Source organism: Pyxicephalus adspersus, chromosome 1, assembly GCF_032062135.1.
Source record: "Pyxicephalus adspersus chromosome 1, UCB_Pads_2.0, whole genome shotgun sequence".
NCBI lineage: Eukaryota > Metazoa > Chordata > Amphibia > Anura > Pyxicephalidae > Pyxicephalus > Pyxicephalus adspersus.
In genome coordinates, this window is record NC_092858.1 from 47,147,310 (window position 1) to 47,170,345 (window position 23,036).

Genomic DNA, 23,036 nt, shown 5'->3' on the forward strand with positions numbered 1-23,036 from the left:
AGACAGATACCTGGAGAAGGAATTTTGACTTGGTTATTGCGAATTTGGGATTAGGGTGGAGACGGTGTGATGCTGACTAATACTGAAGCAATTGGACTGGGAAGTGTATCCTTTGACCCCAGAGTCCGTCTTCAAATGCACAGGGCACGCAATACTGATCGCCCATTTAGTTTGTTGCATTTGATTAGAGACTCTGTGGCCCAAGTATATGAGACTCCAACAGAACTGATGGATGTATCTTTTTGGCATACATTGGGTAAGGGCATTCAGAGAGTACGAGAAGCTGGGTGTATCACAGGATTGTTTAGGGATCCCCTTCCTATAGATGGACGTTATGGGGTAGCTACCACCTGGGTGGGGCCAGACATGTCCCGATTTACTCCTTTAATGAGACAGAAAATCCTTAAGACAGCGCCACAACATTTACGCCCTGCATTATTTACAGTATTAAGTGCTTTGGATGGGAGGCAAGGGAATGTGCATGAAGCAGCAGCATTATTGGGTCAGTTAGAGAAGATTGAAAAAGGACCAGGACCAGGACATAAGCAAAGACCAATACAAAGGACAGAAAAGGGAGATTTCATAAAGAGGTTTAAAATGACAAGAAAACAGTTGTTTTTGATCTTGTTTTTGATCTGCTTAACAGTGGTGTTCCCAAAGCAGACATTGATAAGATTCCTACTACTGATCTGTTCAAGCGCTGGAAACAACTGAAGGATAGAGGGAAGTTACAGCCCGCCAGACTCAAGAAGGTATCATCTAGTAATGTAGAAAAAATAACCCCTCCTACACCTACACCTCCCCTGAAAAGAAACAACCCATATGGGGAGGCACAAACAGCTTTATATGATTATGTTACAACACATACACCCCCCAAGAGAGAAAAAGGGTGTGGGGTACCACAGTCTATATATCACTGACTAAAGGATAACTCCCCTGCTCCACTGATCAGAATACAGACACTACATGGGTGACAGTGGGGGGTTTGGGAAGTCAGATAACATGGGCTTCTAAGGTTCACTGCAGACTACAAATAGGCAATGGACCTGTCTTTAATGCCAACATATTTGCATCTGAATTGCCAAACAACATAACATAAATGGATATCTTACAGGACCGGACTATCCATACAATGACAAGGATGTATGTGTTTGGTACTTCAGTCTGTTGTTTCCCTGTGTTTGCAGTCAAACCCATTGTGAGGGGTCATGCTAAATGGACATCAGTATAAATTGTACCCCTGAAGCACCCAGTTTATTTGAAGCAATATTGGGGTACATAATAAAGAGACTATTCAGGCCATGTTGGAAGCTGGAGTGTTCAGACCATCAGTCAGTCCTTTTATTGCTCATGTTTTTCCAGTAAAAAAAACTTGATGGATACTACAAGATGACCACTGACTATCAACAGTTTTAAAAAAAAAATGGTCCATCTATTGGCTGCNGCTGATTGGGATATGGTGACACTTGTAGAGACTGTTGATCAGACAGTGGGGGAGTGGCATATGGTTCTTGATTTATAAAAAAATTTCTTTCCAAAGACCATTGATGGAGAGTCTCAGGACCAATTTGTGTTTACCTTGGATGGAAAACAACATGCCACAATTGGATTATTACAAGGTTACCCACACAGCCCAATGATTTGTCATGGATTGGTTGCTAAAGATCTAGAAAAGCTTCCACCTATTTCTTATCTGGTACTAAACAACAATCAGTGGTAAAACAGACAGAGTTAAGTAAAAGTGGTGGTATTTCTGCTCAGGAATCACCCATTTTGAATCAACAGTTAGCGGGACTGGTGACTGCACCTGTTGAACTGGAAGCACCTGTAATCATGATTGATGGGAAACTTTGCCAAGAGGCTTCGGATTGGGAGCATTGGACAGCTGATGAATAAATAATTGTGTGATACACTGATGGTTGAGCTATGGACAAATTTGGACTACTACTGCTTTTCAACCCTCCAGAGAGACAATATTTTATCAGACTGAGAGGGAGGGTGTAGCTGATATGCTGAAATACATGCAGTGGATAAGAAGATTGAAGATACTGCAAGTTCATCTGGACTTAATGAAAATTAAAATGGCCTGCTCAAACAAAAAGAGCTGACCCCCACAAATACATAGATGGATTGGGTTTGGGTTCTGTCACAAGCCTCATTTTTGTTAAATCAGTGGGTGATGGGAGTAGTACACCATTCCTTCACATGTTAGGTTAGGGACAACAAAGTATTTTCTTAACTAGTTTTTTTATTGTTAAATAGTAAACTCAGTTTCAGGACAAGATAGACATTTTTGGGGGTCCATTGTGGGAGAGAAACTGTGAGTTTGTATAAACTGGACTACCGTATACTATCAGGCAAACAGGCATAAAAAGATGATGTGACTATGACCCATTGCCTGACTGATATGACAGTGACTTGACCCAAGACATTTTTTAATAATGTGATGTGATTATTTGAATGGATATGGGTAATATCCAGTATAGCAGATAGCGGAAGGGAAAGTAAGAACAAAGATGAAGTATTTGCTAGGAAAAGCTAATACTAATGTAAAACTTAGAGATGTTGATATTAACCCTGTTTGTTTTCCTTCCCACAGGCTAGTTCCAATCTTGGTGGCTCTAATTGGTTTCACTATGACCTGGAGTGGATTCCGATTATCAACATCTTATACAGAACACTCTTGAAAATAGATTATTGTATATGCATCACCGTTATGCCCAGCTGATGAATAAGATGGACTGCTGGATATGTACTCATAGTTCATTGTCATCTAGAACTATGCCATACATTGTCATTCCTGTACTACCAGAGGAACTTTTAAAAAGGACATGGATTGTTTTATGGGAACCTGACTTTGGGAACGTTATATTATACAAAAACAGGAATCAAATATGCTCCGATGGAAGAAAAGAGTGACTGAAATCTAAAATGGCCAAATTGCTAATCCTGGTTAAATCCTGTCATTTGATTCTTAAGGGTTGGGATTAAGAGTGAAGCTATATTACATGTTTTATGGTATATAGTAATTGTTATGCTAATTATTTATGTGTTGGTTTGTTTTTCTGTTTTATAATTAAGTGTACTGTTTCAACACTGAAAGTTCTGCCTTTCCGTACTGTTGGTATTTCATTATAGTGTTGGTGAGCCAGGGAGTGGAGTGTTGGGTTAGCAGAATTTATTTAATGTCAATTATGTCTCACCAACAATAATGCTTTACCAGTATATACTGGTATATGTATACCGTATATGAGGTCATCCTAAAGGAATGCAGCATATCCTTTAACTGGCATCCTTATAAGGTAAAATGCTGGTTTAAGGGATGATCATTGGTCAGTACTGGTCAAACACTGGCCATTGTCCCAGTTTCCTGGATAGTTAAAAACACAGTACCATGCTTAACAACTAGTCTTGACCAGAAGTAACTGTATGCAACATGTTTTTTGATCATCTGCCAAGCCATTAATTTGGAAGACTCCTTGGATGATGAATGCAACTCACTTCCGCAGCTAAGTATTTTTGTTATATCTAAGTCTTTGTAACTGCATTGTTTTGTTTATCCATCTTATTATTAAATAGTATATTCGATCAAGTCTTTGTGTTATCTCCCTTTGTACACTTCAAATTGAACCCATCAATATTTGCATAAACTGTCACAAATTATATCCGTGACATAACAGCAACTATATCTGAATAATCAGACCTTCAAGTTATGGCAGTATGCAAAAACATTTCTGCAATGAGTCACACTAACACCTCAAGAATAACTTTGGGAAGAGGTAAACTTCAATTTCACAGCAAGGTGAATATTTTATAGAGCAGAAATCTGTTGAGGAATTTACACAAACATCCATTAACTCTAGTGTTTAATTTAATGCAGGCGACAGCATCTTGGCTGTTTCTCAAAAAGACATATTGTTTTGTGAGAATATGATTAGATAAAGAAATGGCAAAGCTTATATCAGTGAAAGCTACAAATATATTGAGGGTTCTTTTGAAAACTTTACTAGCACACGTTTATCTCTTATTTTCCCTCATCTATTAAGAGAGATTTTCTATAGGAAAATGGTCATCAAGTAAGTGAGAAAAACATGGAAATGTTAAATAATCATTCATAATCTCATGATTATTGTCACCCATACACCGCCCAAAAGTAAATAAAAGGCAATGTCACAGACTAAAGGATTGGTCTCGGTAGACATGATACAAGGAAGGCAATAAAGTGGAACCACCTCGAAAAAAATCATGATCAGACAGGCCTGTTATAGCTGAAAGGGACAAACAAAACCTTTTGCAGGCTTTCTTACCTGAACGCAATGGGGAACTGTGAAATGAGATGAGCTGCTTGGGTGTCTATGTAAGACTCCCATATTTAAAAAAAATTTGCTACCTTGGTTTCCTTGTCTAGAGAGGCTTCAATCCAAGCCATTCGAAAAACATCACCCAATTTCTCCTTGAAAAGTCCAAGAGTTGGTGGATTTGGGTCTAGCCATTTATGTAAATTTCGTTTTCTTGGTCACTAGGGAAAGAATAGCCAATACATTTTTACTTCCCTTGGTGATCCTGGCTCCCTGTAAATCATAAGTGCCTAAGATAGCCCATTCTGGGGTTACTGGAACATATTTTATTAAATAGAAAGTAATATAATGTGCCATCTCCTGCCGAAATCTCTTTATTTTTTGTCAGTTCCAAAAAGCATAATACAAACCCACTTGATCTTGCGAACACTTAAGAGAATTAGAAGTGGAGGCACAGCCAATCGCCATGGAGAAATATACACCCTATTATAAATTCTAAGAGTCATTTACCTATACATTGCTGAGGGGAGTACTGACCATGCCCTGGATAATGCTGTTAAAATATCATCAGCTGCTTTGTTTGGAAAGTGATCAGACCATTTAACCAGACCTGTTTTCCTAATAGAAGAGTTTAAATTTAATTTAATTGTTTTGCAATTTTCCATTATTGATTTTCTAAAAGGATTTCCCTTGGACAATAAAGTATCCAAAGGATTTTTCCAATCTCTGTCCGAGATTTCAATAGTCTCGAAGTGTAAGGCTGTAGCTGCATAAAAGCATATACCGCAGATCTCAAAAAAGGATATTCAGTTACCGCTATTTCAGATTGGAGAGGTCGCTGTGAGTTTCTATCCACCAGTGACAATCCCTTTTTAACTTGCTTTTACTCCTACAAAAAAACTATCCATTGAATGAGAATTGTGTGTTACTTAAAACCAACAACCTTTGTTAAACCTGACAAGCCAAAGTCCCTGCTTGGACATGGAAAAACATACACAATACCATATTTATATATATATTTTTATATATATATATATATATATATATATATATATATATATATATACAATCGTTTTTTTTTTATTTTGTTTTTAACTTTTTTATTGAAGGATGTTTCAACAGGCAAAAATTATATAATTAAATTATAATAATGCCACAATCAGGATTACAACAACTGAATTATTACCAAATTTACAAATATTTAGAAAAATAAAGAAAACAAATAGAAAACAAAAAGAAACGGGGGGGGGGGGGGGGGAACAAACAAAAAAAAGCAGACAAGATGAGGAAACACTTTAGATGATATTTTGCACATTATTATTTATAGTGGCCACAGCTTTCACTCAAATATCTTCTAAGATCACAGGATCATTGTCTAGCACTCTCAAAGTACACCAAGAAGTGTGTTCGAAAGTGTGTTTAAGCTGGAATTTTATTTAAAGAGATTGGGTGTCTATGTAAGACTCCCATATTTAAAAAAAATTTGCTACCTTGGTTTCCTTGTCTAGAGAGGCTTCAATCCAAGCCATTCGAAAAACATAACTTGCTTTTACTCCTACAAAAAAACTATCCATTGAATGAGAATTGTGTGTTACTTAAAACCAACAACCTTTGTTAAACCTGACAAGCCAAAGAAAGTTCAACACCTGCTTTTTTAAGAACGAAAGGTCACAGATGGTCTAGTAAAGGGGTGTCAAACTCTGGCCCACTCGACAAATCTGGCCCGCAAGGTCCTTTTTGTGGCCCCCCCAGGGAAATCCCATAGGTGAATTGCATCTGGCCCACCTGCTACTACCTATTGCAGCGAGTGATGCTGCTACTAAAATTCCCGGCATCACTTGCATCACTGCGTGGCCCCGCATTGTTGTTCTATTCCATTGACTCAAGTAATGCTGGGAATTGTAGTTTCGGCATCACTTACATCTATGTGACAAGTGAGAGATCTCTGCCCCTCCCTGCCCCTCTCTCACACATCACAGGCGATTGCAAAGGCAACTCGAGTGCAGCCTGGCTGCACCTCTATAGGGATGCAGGGCATGTCTTTTTGTGTGAGAAGGCTACGTCTAATAGTGGGGAGGGAGGCAGAGGGGCAGCACATTATTCTCCTATGACAGGTGAGCTGTAGTTTTCCTGTCACTTTATTCTTGTAGTGCAATGCTCTGCCATTTAATGTCTCATTAGCTTCAGTCACTTCGGGATATATAAATAAATATATGTTTGAGTTTAAAATTTAAAATACATTTTTAAGGCTTATCTCTCGGTTGTGGGCTTGTTCCAGATTGAGTGTTGGGCGGGACCTCTTTGTTTCCATGTGGGAAGGTTTTATATCTGGTTAGAAAGAGAAACAATTTTTTAAGTGGATTTCCAGTTTGGCCCGACTTGGTCTAAGTTTTTGATTTCGGCCCTCTGTGTGTTTGAGTTTGACACCACCGGTCTAGTATATCTGAAAATAAACGGGCTTCAACTTAGAAATAATTGCCAAGCTTTTCTTTTAAAATTAGGACAGACAGAGACACATCCCCATGACATGATGCTGCCACCACCATGCTTTGGATTGAGCATTTATGATGTTTAGTAATAGGTAAAATCTGGTCTGAAGGCCAAAGAACTGGCATCCTGGTTTCATCATAATAAACAACCCACCTTCAAAATCTGCCAGAACCCTTTGGACAAACTTTGAAGGAGATGTTGAGTATTAACACTGGCTTTCCAACTCTCATAGGGCTGTAAATGGTGAAGTACCTGGACACCAATAGTTCTATCCCAGCCTTTGTGGTCTGTACCCCCTTCCGAGTTCTCATAGGTATCTTGGTGGCTTCTTTAACTTGTTTCCTGCTTGCATGGCACTAACTTTGGAAGACAATGTGCTCTTTGGAGAGTTACTGCTATGCCATACTTTTTCTAGTTCTTAATTGATGACAGTAGTCCAGGGTATAGATGACTTCTAAATGGTCTTGTAACCATCAAGTTTACTGTTAATTATTTAATTTGTTTTCATGGAGTTGCTTTGGTCTTTAGGCTTTGCCATAATACACACTAGAGGTTGGATATTCCAGGTCTTCTTGACTACAAGCAAAATATTTATTTTTAATTAAGTAACTACGTTTTTTTTTTGTTCAGCGTATTTAATTTACCTACTTTGCGGAGAATTGTTTACAGTTTCACATTAAAGATCACATGGGGGGGGTTAAACCCACTGATCACATTTTGCAAACACATAAAAACTGTGGATAAATGTTTACAGACACTGTATATACAGATCAATTGCCTTTACATAAAATTACAGTATATGTCTCATTTTTTAGAGGAGCAATCTGGAATATTATTTGGCCTGCACTAAACAATACCTCTCCCTCTGTTCTCTCAATGTGGCAGTAAAAAGAAGACTGAATGAACTTTGTTTCATTTTATAGACCATTTACTCAATTGTAGCTTTGGCTACAAAAAAAAAAAAAAATATTAGGACTGCAAGACTAGTATGACTACTTCCTTGTCTACATCTGTCATCTTGATGTGATCAAGAGCGGATGGTGAAAAATCCTAGACATCTGCAAGCACTAATATTAGTTGACCACATTATGGAAAGCCTTACATACACGAGCATTTTCACTTTTTTTATTATGAATTTTCAATAAACATTATATGTATCAACAACCCACATTCTTCCCAATCCACAATAACCAAATTTTATTTTATTTTAAAAACGTTTGAATTATTCATATATTTTATTATTCGCTTCAGCACCTTCACTTCTTAGTGGCCAAATTTTCTTTGGTAGCAAATTGATTAACCAAACAAAATTATTCCAGCTGAAGGCTAACAGGAATTCTAACACCCTGCAATTTTCTTAAAAAAGAGCAGCAGGTCTTTTCTACTGATAAGTACCATTAGTTCTGGAATAACTCTACCAGTCTATTCCTTATTGTATCAGTTTGAAAAAAGTATTCTACTTGGCATGATTCACATCTCACCTGCAATGCACTCTGTTCTGATCCATTACATTGAATAGGACAGCAAACAGAAACAGGAAAGCAGGCAGAAATACACTGCAGCTAGTACTGCACTGCAAAGCATATAGTGAGGACATCAGATTTTGATTTCAATACAATGTCTGATGTTCTGTTTATCAGTCACAATGTGAAGCACAAGGTACTGCAATGCAGAGGACATAGTGAATGAGCACTTAAAAAAAGATTAAACATGTCTATATTTTCCATATAAAGTAAAGCAATACATTCTGAGCTTAGGTCTCACACTTTAAGATGTGAGAAAGTGGGTAAACAATAGAATACAAAAGGTAGGAATTTTATAAAGAAATGGGAACAAATTTCAGAAGACACTAATATTCTGATCTAAAAGCTGCAAGTTCTCCTTACTCATTATGGGTGACTGCTATGAGCTAGAGCATATGTACTAATTAAAATTCCACTTTTACAAATGCTCGATCAGGTAGGCTATTACACTGGGATACAATTTTTAACAAATTTTTGTTGACTTCAATTTTTAAGCCTTTTTACACTAAAATTAGTATGCTGGTTCTAAAATAGCAGTTAGATTTCTTCTTTCACGTCAGTTTTTTTTATTTTAATGTGATTACTGTAGCGTGGATTTGTATAGGCAATTCATTTACACACAAGACAGTGTGGTCAGAGGTTGGGCGCTACTTTACTTAGTGAATAAGCAAAATTTATTTTTCTACTTACACACGTATTTCCTTTCTTTCAGATCATGTCTGGCTCTGCTGTTTCCTATCTTAAGTGCCTAAACAGTTTCATCATTCCCAGTCAAAGGGCAAACATCAGCATATTTGTAGAGCAAGCCTATTTTGGCTTATTTCAAAATTAAACTTGCTGATCAAGATAAGTCTTGGGCCCCTCATAAGGTCTGCAAACAGTGTGTCGAGTGTTTACGGATGTGGACAAATGGAATACGTGATAAGATGCCATTTGGTTTACCTATGGTTTGGCAGGAGCCAGGAGATCATTTCAGTGACTGTTAGTTTTGTATAGTGAAAGCTTCAGAATATAACAAGAAAAATAAATGTAACAGAGTATCCTAGTCCACCATCGGCTATTCACCAGTGGCTCATTCAGATGAAATCTCAGTGCCGGTTTTCGTTGCACTACCCTCTCTTGAAGAACATGATTTTGGTGATGAACTAGGTGACAAATGATGAAGAGTTTGAAATTGAAGAGGACTCTGGTCATAAGGGATTTGATCACCATGAGTTGAGTGATTTGGCACGTGATTTGGGACTATCGAAGAAGGCTTCCAAGCTCCTAGCATGAAGACTGTGTGAGAAAAACTTACTTGAAAAAGGAGCGAAGGTATCATACTTTCAAAAAAGAGAAAGTGCATTTCTGCAGTAATTTAGAACTAACAATGGCTTTGTGTATTGCCATAACATACCTGGTTTAATGGAAGAATTGGGAATTCCAATCTAGAACTCAACTGAATGGCGACTATTCATCGATAGCTCAAAGCAGGTAACAATAAATCCTTTGTATGAACAAAAGAAATTTAAATAAACAGTAAATTCAAGTTATTTCATTATTTTTTCATTTATGTAAAATTTGTATGTTTTTTGACACAAATGGAGAGTACCCTGTATCCTAAAAACTGGATGTGATAGCAAAAAACTGGGGTCTTTTCTGGATTCACCACCCAAAATATAGTAAAAAACAAGTGGAAGAATCTAAGAACAAAAAATGCGTTCCCCAGTGTTATTGCAGAAAGGTACAGATGATGTCCTTTCTGCAATATTCTGTTATTCTATTCTGCTAGGGGTTTTGGGGCGACAGAGCTGAGCTGTGCATGTAATCAGGATAGCCAAAGATTATCTCTGGGAGGAAGAGAAGGAAGATGGTAGCACCCTGCAATGGAACAAGGATAGACAACTCACTCAGGTTTAGTTATGATTTAACAAACTTTCCCAAAAGGCTGAATTGTTTCTCTGACATAGTGCTGTTTTTATTGCTTGTTGCATTTACTATCATATCTTAAAGTAAACCAGTGACCAGACTGTAGGCATTATTCCATTTACATAATCTTAACAATAAAAAGAGCTTCTAAAACAAACCATCTCTGAACTCCTTAACTGCTTTATATGGGATTAAAAAATATAAATTTTCACATTTTAAAGGATCACATAAACTGACACTGGGTTTCAGTTTTCTCTTTATAAGCTTCATAAATACAATCTGTTTTTTTACATTAGAGGGTTGGTAAGCTTCCAAAATTTATTCTAAAAAAACTGGGACCTTTAAAAAAATGTATTTATCTACAATGCCTGAAAATAAAGGCTTTTTTAGATCGTGTTTACATCTTGGTGAAAAGACGTACATCCTATAATATGGATGATATGACCACACGCGTAACTTATTAAATACTTGGTATTCATGACCAATACACATTCATAACTGATACACTACACATTTAAGGTCAGTGATGGCCTAATCCAGGAGTGCATATTAGTGCCATGTATAGCACATTGAATCACAGCATGAGACAAGGCACAGCTATATTAGCTATATCCAACATGGCATTTCCATGGACAGCACAGTAGCTCAGAGGCTCTGGCCTTTGCAACACTAGGTCCCAGGTTCGAATCCTGGCCAGGACATTATCTGCATGGAGTTTGCAGGTTCTACCCGTTTGCCTGGGTTTTCTCTGGGTACTCCAGTTTCCTCCCACATTCCAAAAACATGTAGTTAGGTTAATTGGCTTTCCCCCCTGAACTGACCTTAGACTATTTTAGACATATGACTATGGTAGGGGTAATGAATTGTGAGCCCATTTGAGGAAAAGCTAGTCACATGACTTTGGACTTTGTAAAGCGCTGTGTAATATGTTGGAACTAAATGAAGGCTGTGTAAAAATAATAATTTCTTGAAACAGAATTTATTGGGTGATGTCTTTCAAAGCAACACCCCCAACAAGCTCAGGGCACCTGTATGTGGAAGACAGAAAATCTTTAAAGTGCAGACAAACGCTACCTTTCACTGTAAGACCCCATGCAGAGAACACACATCATTGCTAGTGCTGGAGTAGCATTCTGCAACCTAGCCAATAATCAATAGCTCAATTAACACACTTTGATGTGCCTCTCTATTGTCTGTCCACACATGATCTTCCTGAATGCCCCATATGTCTGAACTAAATAAGTAATTACTCACCATGGGTAACAATTCAAATGTTTTAGATCCAGCAGGTCATATGTTACTAATTGAAAGTTTAATTAATAAAAACTTCTTTAGAAACATTTATCAAACGAACATCAACACTATTATAGATGGGTATTGAAATTGTATTCAGAGTATGAGCAATAGAAATCATGGAAACATTTAGCTCCTAATAAAGTACATACATATTTCAGCTATGTTATATTTTAAGGAATACCTTGCAATAAAATGCATCACCAAAATTGTACCTGTTGATTGTATGTTGTGTACAGATAATATGAAAAATAATTTATTTGGAGTGAAGTTTAGTTATATTTGCGACCTTCACTAAGATGCACATGAGGGATTTGGATTGATCTGCTCAGATACACCAATTTCTAGGTATAACAAAAACGGAGTTCTAGTGAAGTCTGGTAGGACAATGAAACTGTATAGCCCAAAACAGAGACAAAGAGGGAACAGACAAAAGAAGGCAATGGAGGATAAGCAGAGAAAGGTGGGTCCGGACCAAGCAACCATTTGGAGCTGAAGTCCCGGATTTGAGAAAGTAACAATTATTTATCTTTCTGGAGAATGTCACCGGACAGTAGGCATATATAAAAAAAAAAAAAAAAAAAAAAGAACAGCAAGTTTATTTGATTATATTTTTCATTAAACATACTTCAATGTATTTTGAATATTACCTCAAACTATCTTTGGCTAATCTCCTGAATTCTTTATTTTGATAAATTGACAAAGCGGCAGCACTGTACAGCAATCCCCCTGTACAACATTTTACAGAGTCTCTAACATGTGGCACTTGCTGATTAGAAAAGGAAGAACACGGGCAACCTCATTAGATGTCTGCTATACCTGGTCATTTAAGGAGATTGCCAGTGTTCCTCATTCAGTGATTGCAAGAAAATCAAGTCCACAAAAGGATTTTAGAGGACATTTTTCTTACAAAAAAAAAGTTTTACTGCAATGTACAATTTATTTTTTTACTTTTATTCGGGACCATAACCTGCCACTAAGAAAATATTCAGCTAATTAAAGTGGTTGCCAGTATTTTAAATTTGCTGAAAAAAAGATGCTTTTGAAGGAACAATAAACATCCTGCTAAGAATAAATTACTTTGTGAAACACAAATATACTTCCAGTTCTGTAAATATTTTCTGATACCAGGACAATTATGCACCAAAGACCAAAGAACGGATTTCAAAGTCCTGCACGACATATACTTTCCCACTTTCTGCAGATCTTATTAAGCCAAGAATCTCTGGGGATTTAATTAGGAACACCTTATAATGATTCTTCATTAGTGTGCTCAGGCACTGCAATGCTGCCTCAACAGATAAAGACATTAAAACAGGTGTTCTAAGTCCTACAGATAGAGAAATCCGAAAGCCACTGTGGCCATTTGGCTTTAATTGTCAGCCATTTATTAAAGTGTGATCTAGGTCTTTAATGGCACAGGAGGTTCTAAAATAAAGAGATCTTTGCCTAGTACAAAGTTTTAACACAGTACAGAAGTGCAATCTTGTGGGTTTGGGATCTTTAGTTGTATTAGGATATCTTAAGACGCATGAGTAAAATTGAGGAATGTAGCAGAAACTTGTTTGATTTTCTTTTAGTTAGTTGTTTTCCAGTGTTTCTTGGTGTACCTGTAAGGCACTGCTAGTAGGAGTTGATGAGCTATGACGAGTAAGTTAAATGGAGAAGGCATTGTACAGAGAATCTAACTCATAGAACTCGCTGACTAGAGAAGGAAGCACATACAGTTAAGGTCCATATATATTTGGACAGAGACAACATTTTTCTAATTCTAGTTCTGTACATTACCACTGAAGACTGCATGAAAGTAAATACAGAGGGTGCACTGCAAGGTGCAAGCTACTCATGAGCCTCAAGAATAGAAAGGCTAGATTGGACTTTGCTCAAAAACATCTAAAAAACTTTCTCCTCTAAATTTTCCAGTGGTTTAGATTTATTGTGAGCACACAAGTAGAGCAATCCTGGGCTGATACTCCACTACATGAAATCTCTAAGAGGTCCATTAAAAAAAGCATCTTCTTGTGAGATTTTATTTGCTTCCAGAGAAATTTTCCTGAAATCACAGTAAAATCAAGCCCCGCAAGGTGAAACACCGGTGTACTGTACATACATTTTCAACCTTCCCCTTTTAGTAGCTGATTTAGGGAGGGAGAGACCAGGCCTGACCAGTGTAAGCAGGCTTTAAATTTACGGAATTGGGCTTGCCAATTAGTAAATGAAATACAAAATATGTATAGCACTATTTGTTGGGACTAATAAGCAGGGTCTAAGGAACTGGTGGTATTGCCTTGATAAAACAGTACAGCTGGTGATGTTTCCCTGAAGATAGCAAGCTTATATATGAATAAGTACTTTAAAGAACAATGATGAATAAAAGTTAAGTTCTTGCTTGGCTGCAGAACATATTAAATATTTCGGTACATATCTGCCTTGTGATCTGTCGCAGATTTTACAGTTGCCGTTTCTACTAAGACTGACTTTGAAAGATGGAGGTCTGCCATGTTTTCCAGGTTTGGACACATACACATTAATAAAAATAATATTCTGCCCAAGTGTGTTCTGTTCGCTACAGATGATACCTATTTATATCTCAAGCTCATGTTTCAGAACCATTAATTTCCAAATTTTTACACTGCAATCCCTTTTCCCAGTATGAGCATTGCTTTTGTATACACCATGTAAATCCCAAGTACAAACCATGTTTTCATAGGTATGACTTAAATTTCAAAAGTTTACTATGGCAACATAATTCCTTGTTATCACAAACATCTGTAAGCCATGGCTTACCTTTTCATCTGCATGTAATGTTCACTGGCTGCTGGCCTGCATTCAGCACGTTGTACCACTATGCCTTCAATAGCAAGTTTATCTACAAAAGAAGAAAAAAACAGGTCAGGAGCATGGCTCAAAAGACAAACAAAACAGCAAAACAGGCTAAAAGGTAAAAAGAATGTATAACCCAGTAACCCAATGTTTCTTTAAAACACACTGGAAATTCTCAGGTTCTAGAAGACAACCACACACTATTACATGAAAAGAATGTAACAATTCAATTTGCTGCATAATGCATTTCACTTGAATGCAACCCTGCCAAACCACTTTTTTTTTTTAAGACATGTTTTTTACCCCAGCATGCTGCAATGTGATAAAATGCTCCCTACCTCCCTGCATTACAGAGAACACTAGACAGTAGGTTATGGTTGACAGTCACAATAAAAGTCCCTCAAGATAAACACCAGTACAGAAACAGTTTGTGGTATGCAGCTTTGATTGGTTTATTATTTTATACTTGAAACCTGAATAACCTATCCAGGTTATGTGTATACGGGGTATAGAGTGAAGAGTGAGAAGCTGGTCTTTTTCAAAACAACTAAAATAGCCAAATGCACAGCAATTTTTACATCGTATTTATATAGCGCCAACATATTACACATCCCTTTACAAAGTCCAAAGTCACTAGCTGTCCCTTGAAGGGGACTTACAATCTAATGTGTCTACCTCAGTCCTATGTCTTTAATACAGTCTAAGGTAAATTTTGGGGGGGGGGGAACCAATTAAGTCAGCACGGTGGCCAGGGGATAGCACTCTGGCCTTTGCAGCGCTAGACTTATGATAGACTTATGGACTATCGACTATGGACTTTGTACAGCGCTGTATATTATGATGGTGCTATATAAATACTGTGTAATATTAATATTAACCTAACTGCAAGTTTTTGGAATGTGGGAGGAAACCCATATTTAATGTACAGCGCTGCGTAATATGTTGGCGCTATATAAATCCTGTTTATTAATAATAATAACAGTATTACCCAGAGAAAACCCACGCAAACACAGGGAGAACCTGCAAACTCCATGCAGATAGTGTCCACTTCATACAGACAGTGTCCTGGCTGAGATTCGAACCGGGGATCTAGCGCTGCAAAGGCACAACGTTTAATTTCTCTTAGCCAATGAACATCCTTTGTATGACTAATGTAGTTGTTCCTAAAGTGCACCTCCAATACCTATGAAGTGACTACAAAGGGCAGGTACAATCATCTAGAGCTTCAGAGACAGTACAACTGTGTGAGACAAGAGTACAGGAAATGAGAAAGAGCTACTACATCTAGAGCTTCAGAGACAGTACAACTGAGTGAGACACGAGTACAGGAAATGAGAAAGAGCTACTACATAGATAGAGCTACTACATCTAGAGCTACAGAGACAGTACAACTGTGTGAGACACTAGTACACAAAATGAGAGAAAGAGCCAGATGATCACAGACTGCACATTTTAGCTTAGCATTGGAAGAATTTCACTATGATTCACATAAAGACTACTCGCAGCATGCAAGTGTTACCATCAGAAAAATGGAAATGGTTTACAAGTTTAAATATGAGCCTCCTGGTATTTGCTGCAAAAAAGGGAAAGTCAAACTCTGCCAACTGGAAACAACACCACAAAACTGGAATTACACATCAGCAAATACCTCAAATAGCCAAAGCATTTCCTAATAACTTCAGAAAATACAACTCATGTTTCCAAATGACATCATTCGAAGCCACATCAGTTGTTCAACAGACTGGATTTCCATCCACATTCACAGTGCAAGGGCAAATTTACCATAAAGCAGGATCGTTACTTTCGCTGCCAGATCAATATTTCTACAACTATATTTTATTGAAAATAATAAAATTGAACTAATAGAAACTGACCAGAGGTGCACCTACATCTCAGGAACAAAATTTCAGATTGTCTTAAAGTTACAGAGGATGTTTCTTGGGGACAATGTTCTTATTAAAACGTTTAAAACAGCATTGGAACATATGCGATTAATTTATTTGTATTTTAATTGTTTATTGTACCTATACTTTTAAAACCTGTAAAAAAACATTTCTTTGATTTAACACTATAGCTTTATTTGATTGCTTTTACTGTATGTTATAAAATTGCAATTAATAAATACCCGGGCAATGCTGGGTAATCAGATAGTTCTATAAATAAGTGGTGCTATATACATGGTGCAGTGCTCTACAGTGTGTACAGAACGCGTTTAGTCATCTGACACTGAGAACTTAATTAAATTATGTTTTGTTTTACAGAGTAGGTTGGTGTTTTCAAGTTAAAGTGAACTGGTTAGAAGTCACTTCATGATGCCAGAAGAAATTATGCCTCACATTATCCGTAGATCAAGCAAAAAAAGACATGTGTTTGACAAAACAAAAAAAACACACACACACATCTGTTGCCATTTCAAAAAATGCCCGGCCATGGAATGGTTTGCCCCGACTCCCATTACGCTAACTTTACAGCCTGCCCCAACCTTTTCACTCTCATGTTCAACTTGTCCCCAATCCCATTAGGTCACTTTTTCCAAGGCAGCTTACTATACATGTGATCCTGTCAAGTAATAATTTAGACCCCAGAAGGCTAAAACTTCATTGACCTGTCCTACCAAATTAATTAATGACAGAGCAGGGATGACCGCTCTGATTTACTAAGGAGAAGAAGGCAACAGCATGTCTCTTGCTTATCTTTTCCTATCCCTTCTCCAAAGAACTGGACAGCAATTATTTATTCTACTGTTGCTGGAAGCGATTAGGAAAGGTTATTTCGAGAGATATTAACCTAATGTGTACAAAGCCTTAAACATAACACCACTGCGCACCTGTGTGCGCTAAAATACAGCGACTTAATACATCTGTTATCAGCCAGAAGTCATTGTGTTCCTTATTGTTTTAGCACATGTGCTGATGAGGGGGTGATCTGTAATCAGACCGTCTCGCCTTTCTCTTTTGAGAGTCAGCATAACCGTAGACTAAAAAGCATAAGATAATCTAACATGGGGTTAGGTTAATTGGCTTCCCCCCAATATTGACCTTACACTGTATTAATGACATAGGACTATGGTAGGACATTAGATTGTAAGCCTTTTTGAGGGACAGCTAGTGATATGACTATGGACTATGGTCAGCGCTATATAAATACTGTGTAATAATAATAATAATAATAATAATAATAATAATAGCCTACTCAAAGCAACCCGAAGAAAGCCTGTACTGCATTTTGTGGGTTCAAATCTATGAAGGGGCGGTAGTGGACCAAATCCACACAAACACCTCCTGACACATAAATCATTTTGTGATTGTATTCTTGAATAATGATACCTTTCCATTTCAAACTAAAGCTGTACCTTAAAAAAATGTAATACGGCAAACTGAAAGCACCAATGGTCTTTGTCAATATTTGAGGTATCCTATGTAACATTTATTTTGGTGGATGGACCTAAACCTTAAAAAAATAAAGATCTGATGACTGTACCTTGTCATTCCTGTATCATTATAGCTGTATGCCCTGTGGCCTCTGACTGCTAGCCCTGAGACATTAAGTAAGATATGAGGATGTTAAATGTGCTGCTTACAATTCTCTGTGCTGGAAATAAAACTGAAGCTGAAAATTGGCTATGTAAGCGCCTCCCTGCTTCTTCTGCATTTTGTGAATCTTTATTTTGAGTCTCTCCTGCTGACTTTTTTTTTATATTACCTTTCCAAGCATCAGACCACCAGTCATCAGGTGACAGTTCTAACATAAGGAAACAAAGTATTGTTCCTTTACCATGATGGTCACCTCTACAAGTGCAGGACTAGGCATAGAAAGTCAGTATTGGAGAAAAAAAAATAGTTGCAGGGAGTGACTAGACATGTGGCCAATGCTTGACCATTAGGGCAAGGATTTTAAAAAAATTATTACTGTGACCGGTATGCTACTATGGATTCAATAGCTTGTATGTCCTAGGTGTTGAACATGTATTGAGGAACTTTGCATGGTTTCATATCCACCACTAGATGTAATCAGATTTTTATTTTTCATTTTTATTTGCTTTGTGCAGTTCAATTGTTTTACCTGCAAAGCTCCAGTAAACTGAAAATACAATACACTGGTGAAGAGAGCCAGGTAATTGGGCTTTCTGATCTAACATTGTTCCCAGTCACTGGAAAACGCAAAGAGCAGATAAAATGGTAAAAAATGAGGATAGGAGAGAACAGTGGTCGGAAATGTGTTTAAGAGCAGATCAGTATTTGTGGGGAAGTATACATCATGGTATGGGTACAGAATTCAAGTCAAACTAATAATGTAAGCTAGTTCTCCAATAGGTGATGTCTTATAAATATAGCCAACAGCACAGAAGTTGCACAATACTGAAATTTAATTTAAAAATTAGTCTCTGCAGTCAGAGTCGTGTTGAAAATGTGTTCACTAACTTATTTCCCATAGAAGTTTTTCCTCATTCAAATAACGTATAAATTGTATGAAGACAAAAACTGGACACAGTTTGGATTTTCACTTTATAGAATTGCAGTGAACACCAGCTAATCTGTAATTGCAACATGTGAATTAGATTGTAAACTCATTTGGTTGGAGTCCTCGCCTCCTTCTGTGTCATCGATTTTTTTTTTGCCCGTCATTTGCAACTCCTATTTCATTTTCAGAGCTGCATAATGGCAGGTTCAGATCAGTTTTGGAACTGAATGATCCCAGGCAGCTGCTTTGTCACTCACACCGCAGCCTTTTCACCTTTACTGGCACCCCTCACTGCTTCTCCCATTCATTCTGTATGGGGCTGCAGGGGAGAAAAGCTACTTGTAGTGTCTCCCCAGAGGCAGCCTTCCTAGCATGAGGAAGCTGTAAAAGCACCACAATGTCATGGCCAGTGCGAACGTAACCCAACACATTGCCAATTATAAATACAAGTTTGTTAACAAATAGTAAAAATATGTACAATATTCTCCCAGAAAATTTGGCTGGATGGGAAGAAGCTGTAGGCAGGTAGTGGTCCCTGTATCGTGACCCAACTTTTAAATAAGCACACAAAAACAGGCAGGTGGTTACTGAAAAGGGCTGGGGAGAACACAGAAGTATATATCATATACATGTCATATATAGGAATCAAGACAAAAGCTACAATTGTCTGGAGCACCTAAAGCTACTGGTGTTGATTTGCTAACTTGTAATATAAATAGATATAGGGGTAGTGCCTCTTTGTTTCCCACCCTTCAGTTCCATAATTCAGATCTAGGACATAGCAGAGAAATACCAGTGTTTGGTATGGGAAATATTTCCACTTAACCTCTGTTTCAGCTACTACAAACAATCACGAGTAGCATACTTACTTTTTTGTATCAGAGCTCAGACAGCTTTTTTTCCTCTGCATTCAAAAGCTTTAAATAAATATACTAAAAACCAGTATTATTCTATACGACCAAATCTTGCAAGCAATAACAAATCAAATCTGAGATGAGATTTGAATCTAATTTATTTTCACACAAATGCTACAACGGAAATCACTAGTCCATACTAAATAAATGCAGAGATTCTGTGTAATTTCAGCATTTCACCCAGCAGCCTGGAATGAAAATGAAATAACCTGGACAAATAGACTGGGGGTGCACAAGGGAGGACTATCAGTGATTGAGCGCTGAGATGTTGCTGGCTGCCATGGCAACTGCTACTGAACTTGTCTGCGACACATTAAACTTCCCTTTTAGTTACATTTAAATAAGAATTATCTTCAAACCTGATACATAGATTTGATTTTGTGCTTGCGTAAGGATAATACATTGGAAGATGTACAGTCCTAAATGATGGGTTTAATAAAATATTGAATGTCACAAGATTTTTTATTTCCAGGATAAAATGATTTAACTTAAACTTTCCACTAAGCATAAGCTTTTATCTTCCACTAAGGAATACATGAGAAACATCAAACACAAAATCCTCTGATAGTTTTTACCATGCGGACCACCTCGATTTTACATATTAGAAGGAAGAACCACTTTATATCAGCCCTTTGAGTAATTGCACTCTAATTGGATGAAGCATAAAATCATTTGGTAAAAACCCAAAGTAAATGACTTGCTTTATCTTCAAAAGAAAAACTTTGAAAGAATGAATAATGTTTCTTCATGTCAACATTTCTTTAAAAAGGGTTTATCGGGCCTTATATTTAATTTATTCTTTTACTAATAGAAGAAAAAAAAAAGTATTGAATTAAGAATGTATTCTCCAGCCCCATCTTTTATCATGACCATCACACCAGTGTCCTACATCAAAACCAATGTCATACATTCATGGGGGCAGAATGGTGGCTCAGTAGTTAGCACACTGGCCTGTGCAGGGCTAGGTTCCAGGTTTGAATGTCAGCCAGGACACTATCTGAAGTGCATGAAGTTTGCAGATTCTCCCCCTTTTTTCATCCCAAATTTCCTCCAAAAATGCAGATAAGTTAATTGGGTTCCCCCAAAATCTGACCTTAGACTGTATTAAGGATACATATGACTATTGTAGGGTCATTAGATTGTGTGCTCCTTTGAGGAACAGCTAGTGGCATGACCATAAACTTTGTAAGTCTCTACATAATATGTCAGTGCTGTATAACTACTGTGTAATAAAAAATAACAATAATACAATAATATAATAACAACAAAACAATTTGTGGCAAACCAAGCTGCCTTTTTTTTTAAACCAGCATTTGTGCTGGGCTATACTGGGTAACTAAATTCACAGTTTGCAAAGTTCTAAGACATAATATNGAGGTGAGATTTTCATTCCAAACAATGGAACCCTACGGCAGTTTCTCCTGAGATTGTCATGTATTTTTTGAGCAATTAGCTATTTGGACCTCTCAAGTCAGTTTAACTGGCACTAATAAGCTTTTTAGTTATCTGTAAGGGTAACATTTTTCCCATTGGCCAATATTATAAGAGGCATTCTTCCCATTTGCAATGTGCTCCCCCAGCCCCTTTTTGGCGGGTGCACCCCTCAAGTTGGGTCACAAGAGAGGGGCTGCCACCCACGTACAGCTTCTTCCCACCCAGCTTTAAAAAATGTCTACAATTTCACACCAAAAAAATGTACACATTCTGTCTCATTGCTCTTGTTTAGCAAAGCCTTGTTGGTCTACAGAATTGAAAAATGCCCCGTGTATGAGCTTCTGAATGCTGCACCAGAAAAAAAATTCAGTCTGTACTAAATCCGCAAAGATTGAGGTGTGGTGGAGCTCAATCACACAGTATGCCACAATGCTGTTTAAACACAAGAAAAAGAAGAAAAAAAAACAGGGGAGGTGCTAGGGTAAATTAATAATTTGCTATAACACAGCACACGTTAATGTACCACATAGGTGTAAAAGCAAACCTCAGACATACAAAAGAAAGTATCTCTACGCCTGTGAGAGCAGTGTTTATGATCTGGGGTTTCTTCGATTGGTTGGGTCTAGGTTTAGGCTGGGTACACACATGCAAAAATTGTCATTGGAACGGATCTTTCACGATTCTTTCCAACGACAAAAGACTGAACGATGCATGAATGAGCTCTGTACATACATCACCTGTCTGCTCTATGGAGAGGTGAGGGGGGAAATGACGGAGCGGCACACCGCTTACGCGCTCTCCCCTTCACTTTCAATATGGTTGTTCCTCGTTCGTTTGTCAGTCCTGGTGGATCCAAGGATGACGAGCATTGTACACACGCCAGATTCTCATCAGATATCAGCCCTGAGGCGATTATCGGACGAGAATCATCTGAAGTGTGTACGAAGCCTTAAAAATGTTATGTGCCAATTAAATGAGGTCAGCTGATTAAATTAATATACCAGGTTTTTCCCATCAATTATTTTTTTTTTCCTTGATGGCTGCATTCGCTGGGCAAAATTGTGAAAAAGTGGTTCAGGGAGCATGAGAGATCATTTTTATACATAGATTGGTCCCCACACAGTCCAGACCTCAACCCCATTTAGAATATTTGGGATGTGATGGAGAAGAATTTACACATAGGTCCAACTCAACCACACTGAAAAACATTTAAAAATGTAGCCAGGGGACCAGAAATAATTACACTAATTATAAACATGTTACACTACAGGATTCCTATCTATCCAAACCATATTCTGCTGGCAGCCTCTGGGAAAAATTGTGTTCCTAAAATGTTTATGACTACGCGTTTATTTACAACTAGTTCTGCTAAGCATATTATTCTATTTTCAGGAAGACAGAATACATGTCCAGCAAAACAATGACAGGCAAATTGAAATAAACTTTTGAGTAGAAGGGCCTAAAAATAATAGCATTAAAATAATTTTTCTGCACCTGGCTACTTTTTTAGTGAGTAGACACAAGTATATAATAATCCGAGAAATACAGAACCAGCGGAAATAAATGTGTTGCAGGATTTAAATTTCCTAAACCTGTATTGAGACATTGCTATGCTGCCAGCAGAAACGCTAGTTGTATGGCTGGCTCTGGATTCAGTAATTTGAATTGCTGACCCACAACATGTACGCTGCTGATAAACAGAGTAAAATCAGACTTTCTGATTTGCATACCTGCTCCTGGTTCCGATAAAAAGCAGATTAAAGCCAAGCAGCCAACAATTTCAGAAGAGGTTATCAAATTTGCCGCTTACATGTTCTCTCTGCCATGCGCACTTTTCAAAAGGACAATGCAAGAAACAAAATGTTTTTTTCTCTACAACCAATGTGTTAATA

General features: G+C 37.5%; 1 protein-coding gene across 2 annotated transcripts in view; it reads right to left on the reverse strand.

The window, feature by feature from the left end:
- Positions 1–23,036, reverse strand: part of GTF2F2 (general transcription factor IIF subunit 2) — a 98,260-nt gene that overhangs the window by 35,614 nt on the left and 39,610 nt on the right. For both annotated transcript variants that reach the window (XM_072410064.1, XM_072410058.1), the window contains one exon: positions 14,300–14,381. In XM_072410064.1, the coding sequence (XP_072266165.1) occupies positions 14,300–14,381 (82 nt within the window). The remainder of the gene's footprint in view (positions 1–14,299; positions 14,382–23,036) is intronic.